General features: G+C 38.7%; 1 protein-coding gene across 3 annotated transcripts in view; it reads left to right on the forward strand.

Moving 5' to 3' along the window:
- Window positions 1-15,596, forward strand: part of ZNF268 (zinc finger protein 268) — a 42,357-nt gene extending 26,761 nt beyond the window's left edge. Inside the window, exons 4-7 of one of the 3 annotated variants that reach the window (XR_003793995.1) lie at window positions 371-497; window positions 792-878; window positions 7,292-9,921; window positions 15,131-15,596. Coding sequence is in view for 2 of the 3 variants with exons in the window: in XM_029225729.1 (XP_029081562.1) it covers window positions 371-497; window positions 792-878; window positions 7,292-9,768 (2,691 nt within the window). In the remaining variant the exon portion in view is untranslated. Of the gene's footprint in view, window positions 1-370; window positions 498-791; window positions 879-7,291; window positions 10,570-15,130 lie in introns of those variants that run through there. The other 2 variants (XM_029225729.1, XM_029225740.1) reach the window with 2 other exon arrangements.
- The last annotated feature ends 596 nt before the right edge of the window (window positions 15,597-16,192 follow it).

Raw genomic sequence — 16,192 nt, forward strand, 5'->3', positions numbered from 1 at the left:
CTCCTGGTGCATTCAAGCAGCATTGCTTGCTTCCCCCTTTGTGCCCATGTTCTCTGCATGTTCTTTTGTCATAGCATCTTTGACTGCCTGTTACATTTTTATGGGTTTAATCTTTGCTGTTCTCTGCAATGCTGAACACTTCTGTCTTTCATCCATTTTATATTACCTGCTCCTAGTTGAATACCTGGCACATGGTATTCTTATATGCTGAAAGACAGGTTAACTGATTTAATGCATATTGATGGGATATTTTCAGTAAACGTTTGCTTTTCTCCCAAAGTAGAATGTAAATAATGGACACCCTTAGCAGCCTTTTGTTTACTACAAACTAAGTAAAATGATTTGCAGTTGAATGGGGATATTGTTTCAGGGACCATTGTCATTCATGGATGTGTTTGTGGACTTCACCTGGGAGGAGTGGCAGCTGCTGGACCCAGCTCAGAAGTACCTGTACAGGAGTGTGATGTTGGAGAACTATAGCAACCTGGTGTCCCTGGGTGAGTACCACCTCCCTGAAAGGAGTGTGTGTCATCTCCAGGCTTCCCCTTCTGCGGTGCTGAAAGCTGGGGCACTTTCGTAAAATGCTTGGTGATTTGGGGCTTATATTTAGAGGCCAGATTTTCTTATTCCCCCTTTGCCATCAGAATCTGCTGGTTGAATGATGTTCACTTTGCCAAAGTGCAAAAGGGCAGCTTGATCACGCCGCCTCTAAACCGAGTCTTCCCCATTCTGCTGAATCCCATGGTCCTAGGCAGTTTTGGGCCAGGTTGTCTGTAATTTTCTATTCACAGGGTATCAACACACCAAACCGAATATCATTTTCCAGTTGGAACAAGAAGAGCTGTGGATGATGCAAATCCCAACTCAGGGCCATCTGGGTGAGTCGTCAGGACATTTAGCTCTTTTCCTCCTTAGAATTGGTGTGAGTTCTGACGTGATGTTCCCTTTGTGTTTGTACTTTTGGGTCATTTGTAACCATTGCCTCTTAGTTAATCTCCTCTGTGGCATTCTCAGCTTCCTTCTTACTTTCCCGTGGTGATAGATGCATTTCATTACGCATTTAAGCAAGCTTTTCCTCTTTACCTCTTTTCATGTGACTTTCACACCCCTTCTGCTTTTTTTCTATTTTTCTAAAATTACTTACATTCATATTCAACACAGTTCCAATTTCCTTCCCCTTGAAACCTATGTGTTAGGAGATTCTACCCTTTCTGCTTCTCCTTCCTAATGGCTTTCTCATCATTGTTCTTTCTGAGTGTATTCCTGCATCATTTGATAATATCAGTTCTCTTGCCTGAAGCCTTTCCCCCACGCCTTACTCAAGTGAACCCCATGGAACACACTCTCACACTGCACGACACAGTGCTTATTCTCCTCATGCTTTACTGCCCTCGCATGCTCTTTCCTCTGAGTCCAAAGGGGTCTTTCTTATATTCCCCACTTTCCTCGTATATTGTAAGTTTTAAAAGACTTCCACTCTGAAGATTTACGCTTTTTCTTTCTGTATTGGTGACTGACAGCTCCATCCCTCTTTCATCTGCCCTTTGGTACTGGGGTTGATTGTTCCACAGGGCATCTTCCCTGCATGGGCCACTCCCTTGTCTCATTTTTCAGAAACTGGAATTGGAATGTCCCTTCTGCTGCCCCATAGCTGTATGATAACTTCTTCTCACCTTCCTGTTTGTTAGTTCTGCTATGCTCCTGGTTCTTCTTCCTGCCACTGGGGCGTGAGCCTAAATATCCTTTTTATGCAGTTCTCTTCACTAGTCTTGCTATAATCTGTTAGTATCTTGGTCCTTCAAAAGTAAGTCTTTTAAGGCCTCCATCTTCTCAATTCCCACCTCCTTCTCATTGGGAATGAGATAATTCCCAATATTATCTTTTTCTTTTCTTTTTTTTTGGCTACACCACACGGCTTATGGAATCTTAGTTCCTGACCAGAGATTGAACCCGGGCCCTTGGCAGTAAAAGCATGGAGTCCTAACTACTGAACCGCCAGGGAATTCCATTATTTCATTTCTTGCTTATTCTACTTATTAGCCAAATTTATACCTTTTACTCTTTTTATATTGTGAGTTCATCCTGATGTTACTGTCAGATATATTTCCCTAAGCAACTACATATTCTGTCATAAGTGTGGCAGGATAAATCAACAGTTAATCTTTGTATTATTAGGATTGTTTCAGCTGCAATTTTTGATTAGTCCTAAATCAAACTATTTAGGCAGAAGTGATTTATTACCACACATCACAAAATGTCCTGATGTGGGACTGCTTGACTTACTAAATCCCCAAACGTCTATCTCTGCCTCGCCATTCTAACTATGTCAGTATTTCTCAGATTTCCTCCCCTCATGGTCACCAGATGCCTCTTACAGTTCCAGCCAACACCTGCAGATATACCAGTGGGCAGTGGAATAAGAAAGACTGTTTCTTCCCACATGGCCCTTTTAATCAGGCATTAAAATCTATTTCAGGAAGCCCCAGCAGACTTACCATGTTGAGCAGGCTAGATTTTTTTTATCACATATCCCTGTGTAAAGAAGACTCTGGTGAGGAAAACGGGGCCATCACTGTCGGCTCAGCTATATCATGCTGAGCCATATCACTCTTGGCAGGGGTATGGAAGTGGGTCCCATTTTCCTAACTGCAGCACATGGCCTTACAAATGAAAGTAGGAAATAAGATCAGGTTTCTGCCAGCCAGGAAAAGGGCAGCAGAACGGCTGGGTAGGCAGCACTGTCCACCTCCATCTACCTCTCTGGTTAGGCATCATCCAATCACACCCTTCTTTCCATCCATTCATCTTCAAAAATATTCTATCACCCCTCTTGTCATTCTTCTAGTATATTAATGCAAGTCTAGGATCCTTGTTTCTAATCAGACGTGGTGGTTCTTCATGGTCTGGTGATCTATAATTAAAGATAAGTTATCCACGTACAACCAGCCAGACAGGTAGAGTGGCAGAGAGAAGTACAGGGTGGGTACAACAGGAACCTCGTTCTGGGAGAGCAGCAGGAGTGGCACAACAGAGAAGCATTGGAACCCGGGCTGGGCAGGCTGTGCCGGGGCTTCCTGCTGTGGCCGTGGCCTGGTGAGCCCGGGTTCTGCTGCCTTAGCATGATTTCCTCTTCCATTGTCTTCTGTGGCTAAACTCAAGATGGGCCACAGCCAGTAATCATGTTTAATACAGTCTTAAATCATGTTTAAATAATCTTTAATCTTGTGAATTCCTGTCTTCTACTCACTGGCTCTGGTATTCTGTCCTTATTTCTTGAATTCTTTGTGCTCTTCCTTGAGATACCAGCAATGATTAATTTCCCGCAATTATTGTTGTAAAGAAAATGCTCAACAGCAAATACATTAGATTTCCTGGGAAATCAAATGAAGGAAGCCAGAGATGTGGGAACCAAGGGAAAATAAGCAGGAGTGTGGTGCCAGCAACAGAAGGATTGGAAGGGTGAAGTACAGAAACTGACAGATTCAGTATCCATGAACTTTCAGAGTCTACAGGAACAACACTGACAGCCGAACATGAGCAAATATGATTTGAGGGCAAAGGTTAATTACTCACTGGCCTGTTTTCTTCTTGATGGAAACACTTCTGACTTTAAGACCATGTATTGGGTTGGCCAAAAGGTTCATTCGGTTTTTTCCATAAGATGGCTCTAGTAGCACTTAGTTGTCTTTAACTTCGTTTGAAACAGTTTTGTTAGATTGTATTGTGACAGCTGTTGTATCGGTGTGCATTAAAAAAAAAACTTATCAAAATTGGTGAATTTTTGTGTAGCCATTTTAATATTGAAGATGGAAGAAAACATTTTTGGCCTATTATACTGTATTATTTCAAGAAAGGCAAAACTGCAACTGAAATGCAGAAAGGGATTTGTGCAGTATATGGAGAAGGGACTGTGACTGATCTAACATGTCAAAAGTGGTTTGTGAAGTTTCATGCTGAAGATTTCTCTCTGGATGATGCTCCACAGTCAGGTAGACCAGTTGAAATTGATAGCAATCGAATTGAGACCTTAATTGAGAACAATTAACGTTATATCACAAGGGAGATAGCCGATATATGCAAAATCCAGATCCAAATCAAGGGTTGAAAATCATTTGCACAAGCTTGGTTATGTTAATTGCTTTGATGTTTGGGTTCCATGTAAGTTAAGCGAAGAAAACCTTCTTGATCACATTTTCAAATGCGATTCTCTACTTAAATGTAATGAAAACGTTCAGTTTTTAAGACGAATTGTGATGGGCGAATGAAAAGTGGATACTGTACAATAATGTGGAACGGAAGAGATCGTGGGGCAAGTGAAATGAACCACCACCAACCACACCAAAGGCTGGTCTTCATCCAAAGAAGATGATGTTGTATATAAGGTGGGATTGGAAAGGAGTCCTCTATTACGAGCTTCTTCTGGAAAACCAAATGATTACTTCCAACAAGTACTCCTCCCAGTTAGACCAACTCTAAGCAGCACTCGAGAAAAAACATCCAGAATTACTCAACGGAAAACACATAATCTTCCATCAGGATAATGCAAGACCGCATGTTTTTTTGATGACCAGGCAAAAACCGTTACAGCTTGGCTGGGAAGTTCTGATTCATCTGCCATATTCACGAGACAATGCACCTTTGGCTTTCCATTTATTTCAGTCTTTACAAAATTCTCTTAATGGAAAAAATTTTAATTCCCTGGAAGACTGTAAAAGGCACCTGGAACAGTTCTTTGCTCAAAAAGATAAAGCCTTTTGGTAAGATGGAATTATGAAGTTGCCTGAAATATGACAGAGGGTAGTGGAACAAAATGGCGAGGGCTTCCCTGGTGTTGCAGTGGTTGAGAGTTCGCCTGCTGATGCAGGGGACATGGGTTCGTGCCCCGGTCCGGGAGGGTCCCACATGCCACGGAGTGGCTGGGCCCATGAGCCATGGCCGCTGGGCCTGCACATCTGAGCCTGTGCTCCATAACAGGAGAGGCCACAACAATGAGAGGCCCGCGTACTGCAAACAAAAAAGCCCAAAATGGCTAATATGTTGTTCAGTAAAGGTCTTGGTGAAAATGGAAAATGTATCTTTTATGTTTACTTAAAAACCAAAGGAACTTTTTGGCCAACCCAGTAATAGCCAGTAATGTTCCCTCCAAAGCCACTGTAATAGTCAAATATGCTCCTGTTCATTTCTCACTGCATGGGGGTGGGTACTGTCCCAGTTGGGAATTGATGTTTGGGAAAATATAATTTGGAGGTTGTGTACAAAATGAATAAGAGGGTTCAGATTTAAGATGTAGGGAAAGCTGAAATGGGGTGTTAAGATCCTGTGATATTGCTGTCTTCAAACCTGACCTGCTTCTGTGTTCTCTTAATACACTTTTTTGTCCATTGCCTTGGTCAGCAATAACTTGGGGACATCTAGGTCAACTCTACCCATTCTCTCTTCTGTTCAACCTCCAGATATTTCTGATTATGACTGAGGCCTTAGTCTTGTGTCTAGTTCCCTATCCACTTTGTAGTTTTGGAATTTGGTTGGGGGGTGGGAGCTGGGTTGGGTTTATGTTTAAAAGCATTCTGGCCACCCTGCCCCGTCTGTTTTTCATTCCCCTCAGAGAAAACCAATTTCATCTCTTTAGCTCTTTCTTATGGTATTTACGTCCATGTTTTTCTAAATAACCAACTTATTCTCTTGCACCTTGATTTCCTCCTAATTACTTAGTGTGAAGGGTAAAGATTTAATTCTCTTTCATCCTCCTTCCCTCATACTCCCCATGATATACACACTGTCTCTTTCCATACCTCTGTCATCCTAATCAAGGTGTTTCATACTTAGATCAGTCTTCAGTTTTTATATCTTTACGACCATGTAATTTCTGTTCACAGGTAAATCATGCAAGTGTACAATGGCTAGTTTTCGTTCATAAATCATTTTTTCTCTTGAGTTGTTTTACTTCCGTGCCCAGTTTTCTGTGTTATCATTAATGTATTTATAATTAATTTAACCCCAGACTCTTCTTCACATGTCGAAATATTCTTTTGGTACATTCAGCTAAATTAGTGATTCTGTCAATTTCATCTTCCTGGTGACATCACTCCCATGTCTTTTGACTTGCTCCAGTGTAAGCTGATATATCTCAAGACCTGGTTGTACAGTTTTTAACCTGGAATCTCCTTTCAGATTTTCTTTTCTATTTTTTTGTGTCATCTTTTTTCTTGGTTTGTTTTCATAGTAGTTTCCTGTGAAAGGAACACCTTTCATAGTAGCTTCCTGTGAAAGGGTGCATTTGATATAAAATTTGAGACATGTGCCACTGAAAATGTTTATACTTTACTCCTGAATGCTCTGTTTTTTCTCTCCTAGCGATGCTAATGAGTAGTCAGATCCATTCTAAATTTTGACCCATTATATGAAACTTTTTTGGTTTTTTTGGAAGCTTTATTAGCTGCTGCTTGTCAGCGTTCTGAAACATCTTGATGATGTTTCTTGTGAGTTTATTTTCATCTATTTGGGTATTCAGTGGAACTTTATTCCCAAGAAGACTGTAAACCAATCTGCAGTGGTTCTGCTCTTTCTCCTGAGCTTGGCACAGTGTTTGGCACATAATAGATATTTAACGATTATTCGTCGAATGAAGCTAATGCTCAGAGATCCTTTCCCACCTCTTTATATATATATATTTTAAATAAATTTATTTATTTTTGGCTGCATTGCATCTTCATTTCTGCACACAGGCTTTCTCTAGTTGTGGCGAGTGGGGGCTACTCTTCCTTATGGTGCGCAGACTTCTCATTGCAGTAGCTTCTCCTTTTGTGGAGCATGGGCTCTAGGTGCACAGGCTTCAGTGGTTGTGGCTCGCGGGCTCTAGAGCGCAGGCTCAGTAGTTGTGGCACGTGGGCTTAGTTGCTCTGCAGCATGTGGGATCTTCTTGGACCAGGGCTTGAACCCATGTCCCCTGCATTGGCGGGCGGATTCTTATCCACTGTGCCACCAGGGAAGGCCCCACCTCTTTCTGTTTTGCTCATTTCTCTTTTGTTTCTAAAGAAGGCATTTTGCAAAATTTTGTAACTCAAGACTACCTTTATTTATTGTCAGTTCCCTTTGCCTCATACATGTTTTGATTTGCTTTGTTTTCCTGAGTGCCCAGGAGTTTGGGTACATTTACACTTGAGATTTTATTTACATTCAGAACTGATATCTGAAACTAAGAAAAACCTCATGATATGGCATTTTTAAGGCAATTTTATGCTATACTAGGATCATGTTACTATTTATAACATATGAGTATTTTCATTTCTAGACGAAGTCTGGGAAATTGATGGTCATATGGAATGGCATAAGGAAAATCAAGGCAAGCTAAGAAGTATGCCAAAAGGCTATCAGTGTACTGCATTTGGAAAACTATGTCTTCTTAGTACAGATTATGTTTCTTCAAGACAAAAACTTCATAAATGTGTCACAAATGGAAAGAGTTTGAAATATAGTACAGATTTCGGTAATAATTATTCCAGAAAGAATCCTAATGGGTTTCATGCACATAGGGAATCGTCCTTCCATTCTAAACATGAGCAAGCTGTTACTGGGATAAAATACTGTGAAAGTAATAAATCTGGAAAAACTGCCAACAGAAAGTCACAGCTCATATGCAAGCAAATACGTATGGGAGGAAAGCCCTTTGAATGCAGTTACTGTGGGAAGGCCTTCAGCAGCAAGTCATACCTTGTGGTGCATCAGCAAACTCATGCAAAAGAAAAACCCTACAAATGTAATGGATGTGGGAAAGACTTCAGCAGCAAGTCCTACCTCATTGTTCATCAGAGAACTCACACAGGAGAGAAACTACATGAATGCAGTGTTTGTCAGAAAACTTTCAGTTTCAATTCACAACTTGTTATACATCAGAGAATTCACACGCGGGAGAATCCCTCTGAATGCTGTGAATGTGGGAAAGTCTTCAGTAGGAAAGACCAGCTTGTTTCACACCAGAGAACTCATTCAGGACAGAAACCCTATGGGTGTCATGACTGTGGGAAAGCTTTTGGTTTGAAATCACAACTCATTATACATCAAAGAATTCACACAGGGGAGAAACCCTATGAATGCAGTGATTGTCGGAAAGCTTTTAATACAAAGTCTAACCTCATGGTACATCAGAGAACCCACACAGGGGAGAAACCCTATGGTTGTAGTGAATGTGGGAAAGCCTTTACTTTCAAGTCACAGCTCATTGTACATCAGGGAGCACACACTGGGGTAAAACCCTATGCATGTAATCAGTGTGGAAAAGCGTTCAGTTTGAAGTCACAACTCATTGTACATCAGAGAAGTCACACAGGAGTGAAACCCTATGGATGCATTGAATGTGGGAAAGCTTTTAGGAGCAAGTCCTACCTCATCATACATATGAGGACTCACACAGGAGAGAAACCACATGAGTGCAGTGAATGCGGGAAATCCTTCAGTTTCAATTCGCAACTTATTGTACATCAGAGAATTCACACAGGGGAGAATCCGTATGAATGCAGTGAATGTGGGAAAGCCTTCAGTCGGAAATACCAGCTCATTTCACACCAGAGAACTCATGCAGGGGAGAAGCCCTATGAATGCGGTGACTGTGGGAAAACTTTTGGTTTGAAGTCACAGCTCGTGATACATCAGAGAACTCATACAGGAGAGAAACCCTTTGAATGCAGTGAATGTCAGAAAGCCTTTAACACAAAGTCGAATCTTATTGTTCATCAGAGAACCCACACAGGAGAGAAACCCTATGGTTGTAGTGAATGTGGGAAATCCTTTACTTTCAAGTCACAGCTTATTGTACATCAGGGAGCACACACTGGGGTGAAACCCTATGGGTGTAATCAGTGTGGAAAAGCCTTCAGTTTGAAGTCACAGCTCATTGTACATCAGAGAAGTCACACAGGGTTGAAACCCTATGGATGCATTGAATGTGGGAAAGCTTTTAGGAGCAAGTCCTACCTCATCATACATATGAGGACTCACACAGGAGAGAAACCACATGAATGCAGTGAATGCGGGAAATCCTTCAGTTTCAATTCACAACTTATTGTACATCAGAGAATTCACACAGGGGAGAATCCGTATGAATGCAGTGAATGTGGGAAAGCCTTTAATAGAAAAGATCAGCTCATCTCACATCAGCGAACTCATGCTGGGGAAAAACCTTATGGGTGCAGTGAGTGTGGGAAAGCCTTTAGTAGCAAGTCATACCTCATTATACACATGAGAACTCATTCTGGAGAGAAACCATATGAATGCCACAAATGCGGGAAAGCCTTCATTTGGAAGTCACTACTCATTGTACACGAGCGCACTCATGCAGGGGAAAACCCTTATAAATGCAGTCAATGTGAGAAGTCCTTCAGTGGAAAATTACGGCTCATTGTACATCAGAGAATGCACACAAGAGAGAAGCCCTATGAATGCAACGAATGTGAAAAAGCTTTCATTAGGAAGTCTCAGCTCATTGTACATCAGAGGACTCATTCAGGGGAGAAACCCTATGGATGCAGTGAATGTGGAAAAACCTTCTCTCAGAAATCAATTCTCAGTGCACATCAGAGGACTCATACAGGAGAGAAACCCTGTAAGTGCAGTGAATGTGGGAAGGCCTTTTGTTGGAAGTCACAGCTCATTATGCATCAGAGAACTCACACAGATGAGAAACATATTGGTGAAGTAAATGTAAGAAACTTTCTCTCTAAAGTCAAGTCACAGGAATTCCCAGAAAATTTGTACAGAAGAGAAACTCTGTAAATGAAATCATCTCATTGTACACCATGTATATGTGGCATGTGGAACGCTGTTTTTTATACACACAAAAAATATCAGTACATGTGCACAAGGGACTCTATGAATTCAGTGAACCCTATGAAAGTTCTTAGCAGGAAGTCTTGTAAGTTTGTGCAGGTGAGGAACATTATGAATGAAATGAATGTCAGAAAGCCATTTTTTGATATGCTAACATCCACAAAGAGGAAATTCCATAATGCAAATGAATACAGAATACAGTCCTTTGAAATTCATAGTTTATTAAGAATTAGGATTTTAATGAGAGAAAACATAAATGAATGAATTGCAGGTATCATAAGCTCATACCTTGGAGAAACCATGCTATAAGGGAAATTCTTCATCTAGAAGGACAAACTTCTAGTAAAAAAAAAAAAAGAAAAAAAAATTTGAATGAATGAAGATCTATGAATATTTCAGATGGGGTAAAGCCTCAGCAGGAAGGTTTATTTACTATTATTTTGATTCATTTGGAAAAAAATAATTTCCTTTACAAATTAAGGGAAATTATGTTCCAAATGTTCCAAACTTTTAGGAAACGATTGAAGAAAGTATTCAACTATCAATGAAAGGTATGTTCATAGTAGAACATAAAGATTTTTTAATCTGTGTAAATAAATGTAACAATCAGGATAACAATAAGGATGACATCATAAGACCTGCAGGGATATTTAGGTGTTATCTTCGTTTCTGTACTATAAAATATGTTTTGTGTAGTTTTGCATATTCTTGTGAATGCCACATTTGATAGATAAATTAGCTAGATAACAATACCATTTTCCAGGGGTTTCTACTCTGCATAGAGACATTCTTATTTAAAAATACAACTTCTTACTAGAATAATATGGCATTAAAATGCATTTCCATACTTTAAACCTTTTATTTTGTACCCTTTGTAAATGGTCCTGAAAGCTACCTCTTTAGTTATATAATCAATATAGTGCAATATAGTTTCATGTGATTGTGTATCTGCAATCTGTTCTACCTTCTCTGGTTAGAACACCTTGATTTCCTTTAAGAGAATTCACAGTGTATGCAGTCATGATGGGATCATCATTCAAGGTGCCCTGCCAGGATTTGGCTGAGATAGTTCAGAATATAAATTTTTAATGGACTCCTTAGTACAGAAAATCAAACTTAGCTTTTGTTCTCAGGTAGCATCTTACTGCTAGTATTAATTAGTTCCTTCTATATAGATTACACAGAATAGCTTTATTGTCCCTTTTTAATCCTAGTTCACTTCTCTGTTAATTTGAACTATCTTGTATCCTCTCAGTACATTTAAGTGATACCTTTAAGTGATGCTGCTGAAATGTGTATGTATAGCTATAGATTCAGGATGGTGAAAAGTCATTCTACCAGTTGCTTACTTACAAAGTCAGTTTTTTTCACAGCCTCACCAATTACCTTATGTGAATGAGCATTAATCTGAAAATTAGGTTAGGCTATCTTGGAGGAATATGAGGATTCAAAACTGCGAATATTTCTGAAACACCCACTACTTTGTGCTCTTTACTTCAGTGGGGAATCCCATCTCTTACCCAAAGAAACTGCATCTTCCTTGAAGGACGTAGTCAATGATTTCTGAATCCCAAGTCCTTATGTGTTCAGCTCATTATTATTATCCAATGTCAATAGACCTGGGGTGAAGAATGATGATTTACAGAAGGGAAGAGAAGGCTTGCATAAGGAAAGAATTTCAGATATCTGCTACAGTCTGTCCCTTAAACCTGGAAAATATGAATATGTATTTTGTCATTGATGTTCCAAGGAAGATATATGCACAAAATAAAGAATAAACACATATTCTGTTTCCTACTATCCAGGGTCAATTAGATTTTAAAGGTTCTGTATTGTGTGATGCAAATCCACATTCAGCCTCTCCCAGTAGAAGCCAGAGATGTCAGCATAATGTTGAAGGCATAAATCAAATACTGTGTGAAAGGATAATGATGGATTGGGTCTGATTTTAAATGAAATGGAAAATTTTCCAGATAAATGAAACTTAACAAAAATCAGTAGATCAGCAACCAGTAAAAAAACAATAGGAAAGTTAAAAATTGAATTTCTGGCTTGAAAATCTACCTAGTTCCTCTAACTCTGCCCCAGCCCCAGAAAAGAAAGAGGTTCCAGAGACTTTCAGTAATAGTTGATAATTTTCAGGAAAGTTAAAGGAAAGATAATTCTAACATTTTACAATATTTCACAGGAAGTAGACTTTTGGGGGGAAATGACAAAGTCATTTGTGAACATAGATTTAAAAATTCTAAATGGAATTATAGCAAAAATGCATCTAGTAATGTAGTTTTTATTTTTTTAAGTCATGACATTATTAAGTGTAGCAGACTGTTAGTAGTGAATCCAATATTTCTTCATTACCAGCAGTATCATTGTATTTTTCATAATGGTGATGTGCTCAGCTAAAAAGCTGCATTTCTCCATTCTTTTTGTAGCTAAGTGTGATCCTGCTGCTAATTCTGAGTAATGAAATGGACATAGAAGTTACCAAGAGGGATAATGGGAAGGTTTTTCAAAAGGAAAACAAGTGGGGAAAGCCCCCTAGTGTGCTTTCATCTTTTCTTTTTAATACGCAACATGCTGGATGTTTGGAGACTCAGCAGCCATCTTAGAACCTGAATTCCTCTTGAGGGTGGAAGCTGTCTGCTTGAGTGCAGTAGAGAGATAAGAGTGATGTGGCTCTCTGGTAATGATGGAGCTGCTGTGCCAGCCCTTAGACCACCAAGTCTGGGCATATTTTTACACAAAAGAGAGATGAACTGTCTTGTTCATGGCATCTTTTCTTTTTTCGTTGGGAGGAGAGTTGGTTCTGCTATGTGCACCTGAACCTGATCCTAATTAAAACTCATTAGGGTGTTTGGAAGATTTAATATTAGAAATTCTTTTTGTAAAATTAACCACACTACCAGAAAGAAGCCATATGAGTATCTCAGTATGTGTAGATAAATCATTTGATGGGCTATAATACCCATAGATTATTTTAAAATGTTATTAAATTAGAGATAGAAATTAACTCCTTTAACTTTGCAAGGAGTATGTTCCAAAAACTGACAAATGTCATATTTAATGATAAAACAGTAAATGTATACCTTTAAATTAAGAAAAAGAATGCCCATCAATTTTATTGAGCAATATAATGACAGTTCTAGCCAATATGTGAGAACAGAAAGTTGTAAGGAATTGGGGTTTGGGGCAGAAACAAAAATCGTATTGTTTGCACATGTGATTGTCTATTTAGAAAAACCAAAATAAACTACAGGCAAATATTTAAACTACAGGCTGTAAGGCAAGGAGTTGTTTCGCATAGCTCTGAGAGCTGGCAGCTTGGCTGTGAGCACAAGCAAATCTCTACAACGTCTCCATGCTCAGATTCCAGGCCCTGCTGAGGGAAACATTCTGATTTGCCCTCAAAATACCTGAAGGCAGTTTTGCACTAACTCAACCAAAAGCTTCAACCAAGCTCAGTCAGTTGAAATACAGATCAGATTGATTCAGCCCCACCTTATCTCCCAGCCTAAGAGCTGTCATTAGCAAATATGTACCCTTTTCTGGAAGTAAATATATATTCAAAGAGCAAACAAAATTATCAGGAATATATAGGTACCTTATATAATGAAAAGCATCATTTTGCCAAAAAGACAATCCTAAATGTGCATGCGCTTAACAAGAAAGCTTCAAAATCATGCAAAAACAGAGGTGAAATGAGAAATATACTCTACCATTTTAGTTGGACACTTCAACAGTTATTTCTCAGTAACATAAGTTGGAGACCAAGGCTATAGAAGCACTGAATAATGCCATCAATAAACTAGACCTGGTAGACATGTCTAGAATATCCAACAGCAGAGTATGTATTCTTTTCAATTACATGTGAAGCATTCATCAATACAGGTCATGTCCTAAGTCATTAATCTTAACATTTTTAAAATAATTGAAACCTTTCAAAATGTCTTCCATCTATAGTGCAGTTTAACAAGAAACCAATTGCAACAAGAACAGAAAAATCGACAAACACTTGGAAATTAAGCAGCACAATTCTAAGTAATTCATGGCTCCAAGAAATTTCAAGAAAAATATGGGAAATATTTTGAATTATTATATACAACATGTACAAATTAAAATACAACATATCAAATTTTTTGAGATGCAGAAAAAGCAGTGTGTAGAGGGAAATTAATGGCACTAAATACCTACATTAGAAAAGAATAAAGGTCTCACATCAATAATCTAAAGTCCTACCTTAAGGAACTAGGAAAAGAAGAGTAAAGCCCAGTGTAAATAGGAATGAAATAGTAAGGGTAAGACCAGAAACCAGTGAAACTAAAACAGTGGAAGGGGTAAGCAACACAAAACAAATTTGACAACTTTGATGGACTAAATTCTTGAAAGGCACAAACCACCAAAGCTCAATATGAAATGGGTAACCTGAATAGTGCTACATTTATTAAAGAAATTAAATTCATAGTTAAAATTCTCCCAAGAAAGAAAAATCCAGGCTCAGATCATTTCACTGGTGATTTCTATCAAACATTTAAGAAAGAAGTAATAGCCATTCTATACTAACTCTTCAAGAAAATAGATGACAAATACTTCTTAACCGATTTTATGAAATCAGTGTCACACTGATTAAAAGAAAAAACTACAATTTCTTAAAAAACTACAAATGTTCTTCATGAACATAGATGTAAAAAGCCTCAATATTAGTTAATTAAATCCAGTAATATATAAAAGGGTAATACATGAAGGCAAATTTGAGTTTATCTTGGGAATACAAAGCTGAGGCTGACTCAGTATTCAAAATCCAATCACTAATTCATACCTGACCAACTAAAAAATAAAAATCATATGGTCACATCAACAGGTGTAGTAAAAGCATTTGTTCAAATTCCACAGCACTCATGATAAAAAAAACCTGAGAAAACTGGGAATAGGAAGTAGCTTCCTCAAACTAATAAAGCACATCTGAAACGTGTCTACAGCAGGGATCCCCAACCCCCAGGGGGCACCACAGTACTAGTACTGGTCTGCGGCATGTTAGGAACTGGGCCACACAACAAGAGGTGAGTAGCAGGCGAGTGAGCGTGGCTTCATCTGCTGCTCCCCATCACTCCCCATCAATCGCATTACCTCCTGAAGCATCCCCCTCGCCCCCTGGTCCATGGAAAAATTGTCATCCGTGGAACTGGTCCCTGTTGCCAAAAAGGTTGGGGACCGCTGGTCTACAATTAATGTCATAATGGTGAAAGAGTGAATAGCTTCCCTTAAGATTGAGGACAAGTCAGTTATATCCACTCTCACCACTCTATTTCAGCATTGTACTGGAAGACTGAGCTGACTGCATAAGGCAAGAAAAAGAAATTTAAAAGATACAGATTGGAAAGGAAGAACGACAACTATTCAGAGAGCATGACTGCCTTCACTCAAACTCCATTTAAAACTTTACACACACACTAAAAAAGCCACCATAACAAGTCAATTTAGCAAGACAGCAAAATGTAAAACCAATATTCAAAAATCAGTTCTATTTTTACATACTTGCAATATAAAATGGAAAATTAGGGTTAAAATGCACAGCTATTTATGATAGCACCAAAAACCATGGAATAGTTAAATGTGAGTGACATGAAATGTATGCTGAGGACAACAATGAAGAAGGGAATAATAATGACCTGGACAATGGGAGGAGGTGCCCTGTTAATGGATTGGAAGATTCAATGTCGTTAAAGTGTCAGTGTTCTCCACACGGATTTTTAGACTCAATCCCATTCCAATAAAATTCCCAGGAAGATTTTCTGTTAAAACTGACAAACTGATTCTAAAATTTATGTGGAATAGCAAAGGAACTAGAATACTCACAATTTTGAAAAGGAAAAACAAAGTTGCAAGACATATACTCTTTGATTTCCAGGCCTGTCATTAAGCTACAACAGCTATGACAGTGTGGTATTGTGAAAGGACAGACATACAGATTAGTGAAACAGAAGAGACTCCTGAATAAAACTACACACTACATAGTGAACCGATTTTTGTCAAAATTACAAAATCAATTCATTGGAAAGAGAATAGTCTTTACAAAGAAAATGGTGCTGAAACACTTGCACATCTGTTTGAGAAAAATATGTGTATTGGTCTATACTTACACCATATACAAAAATTAATTTTTTGAGGAATATACTAGAGGTTGAGCTTCCAGCTAAAGGGCTGATGGTGAGCATTTAATATATTTAATTTTACATCTAAGACTAAAATGAGGGTTGAGCAAAGATGGAAGAATACTATATAAAGATATTTTCTGGTAAAGTAAGAATATGAAGTGAGCATAAGAAGAAAGAGGGTTGGGGGAAGTAAGATACTGCCATTGATATTAGGAGGA

The sequence above is a fragment of the Monodon monoceros genome, unplaced genomic scaffold (genome assembly GCF_005190385.1).
Source record: "Monodon monoceros isolate NGI ecotype Baffin Bay Population unplaced genomic scaffold, NGI_Narwhal_1 Super_Scaffold_1, whole genome shotgun sequence".
Taxonomy (NCBI): domain Eukaryota; kingdom Metazoa; phylum Chordata; class Mammalia; order Artiodactyla; family Monodontidae; genus Monodon; species Monodon monoceros.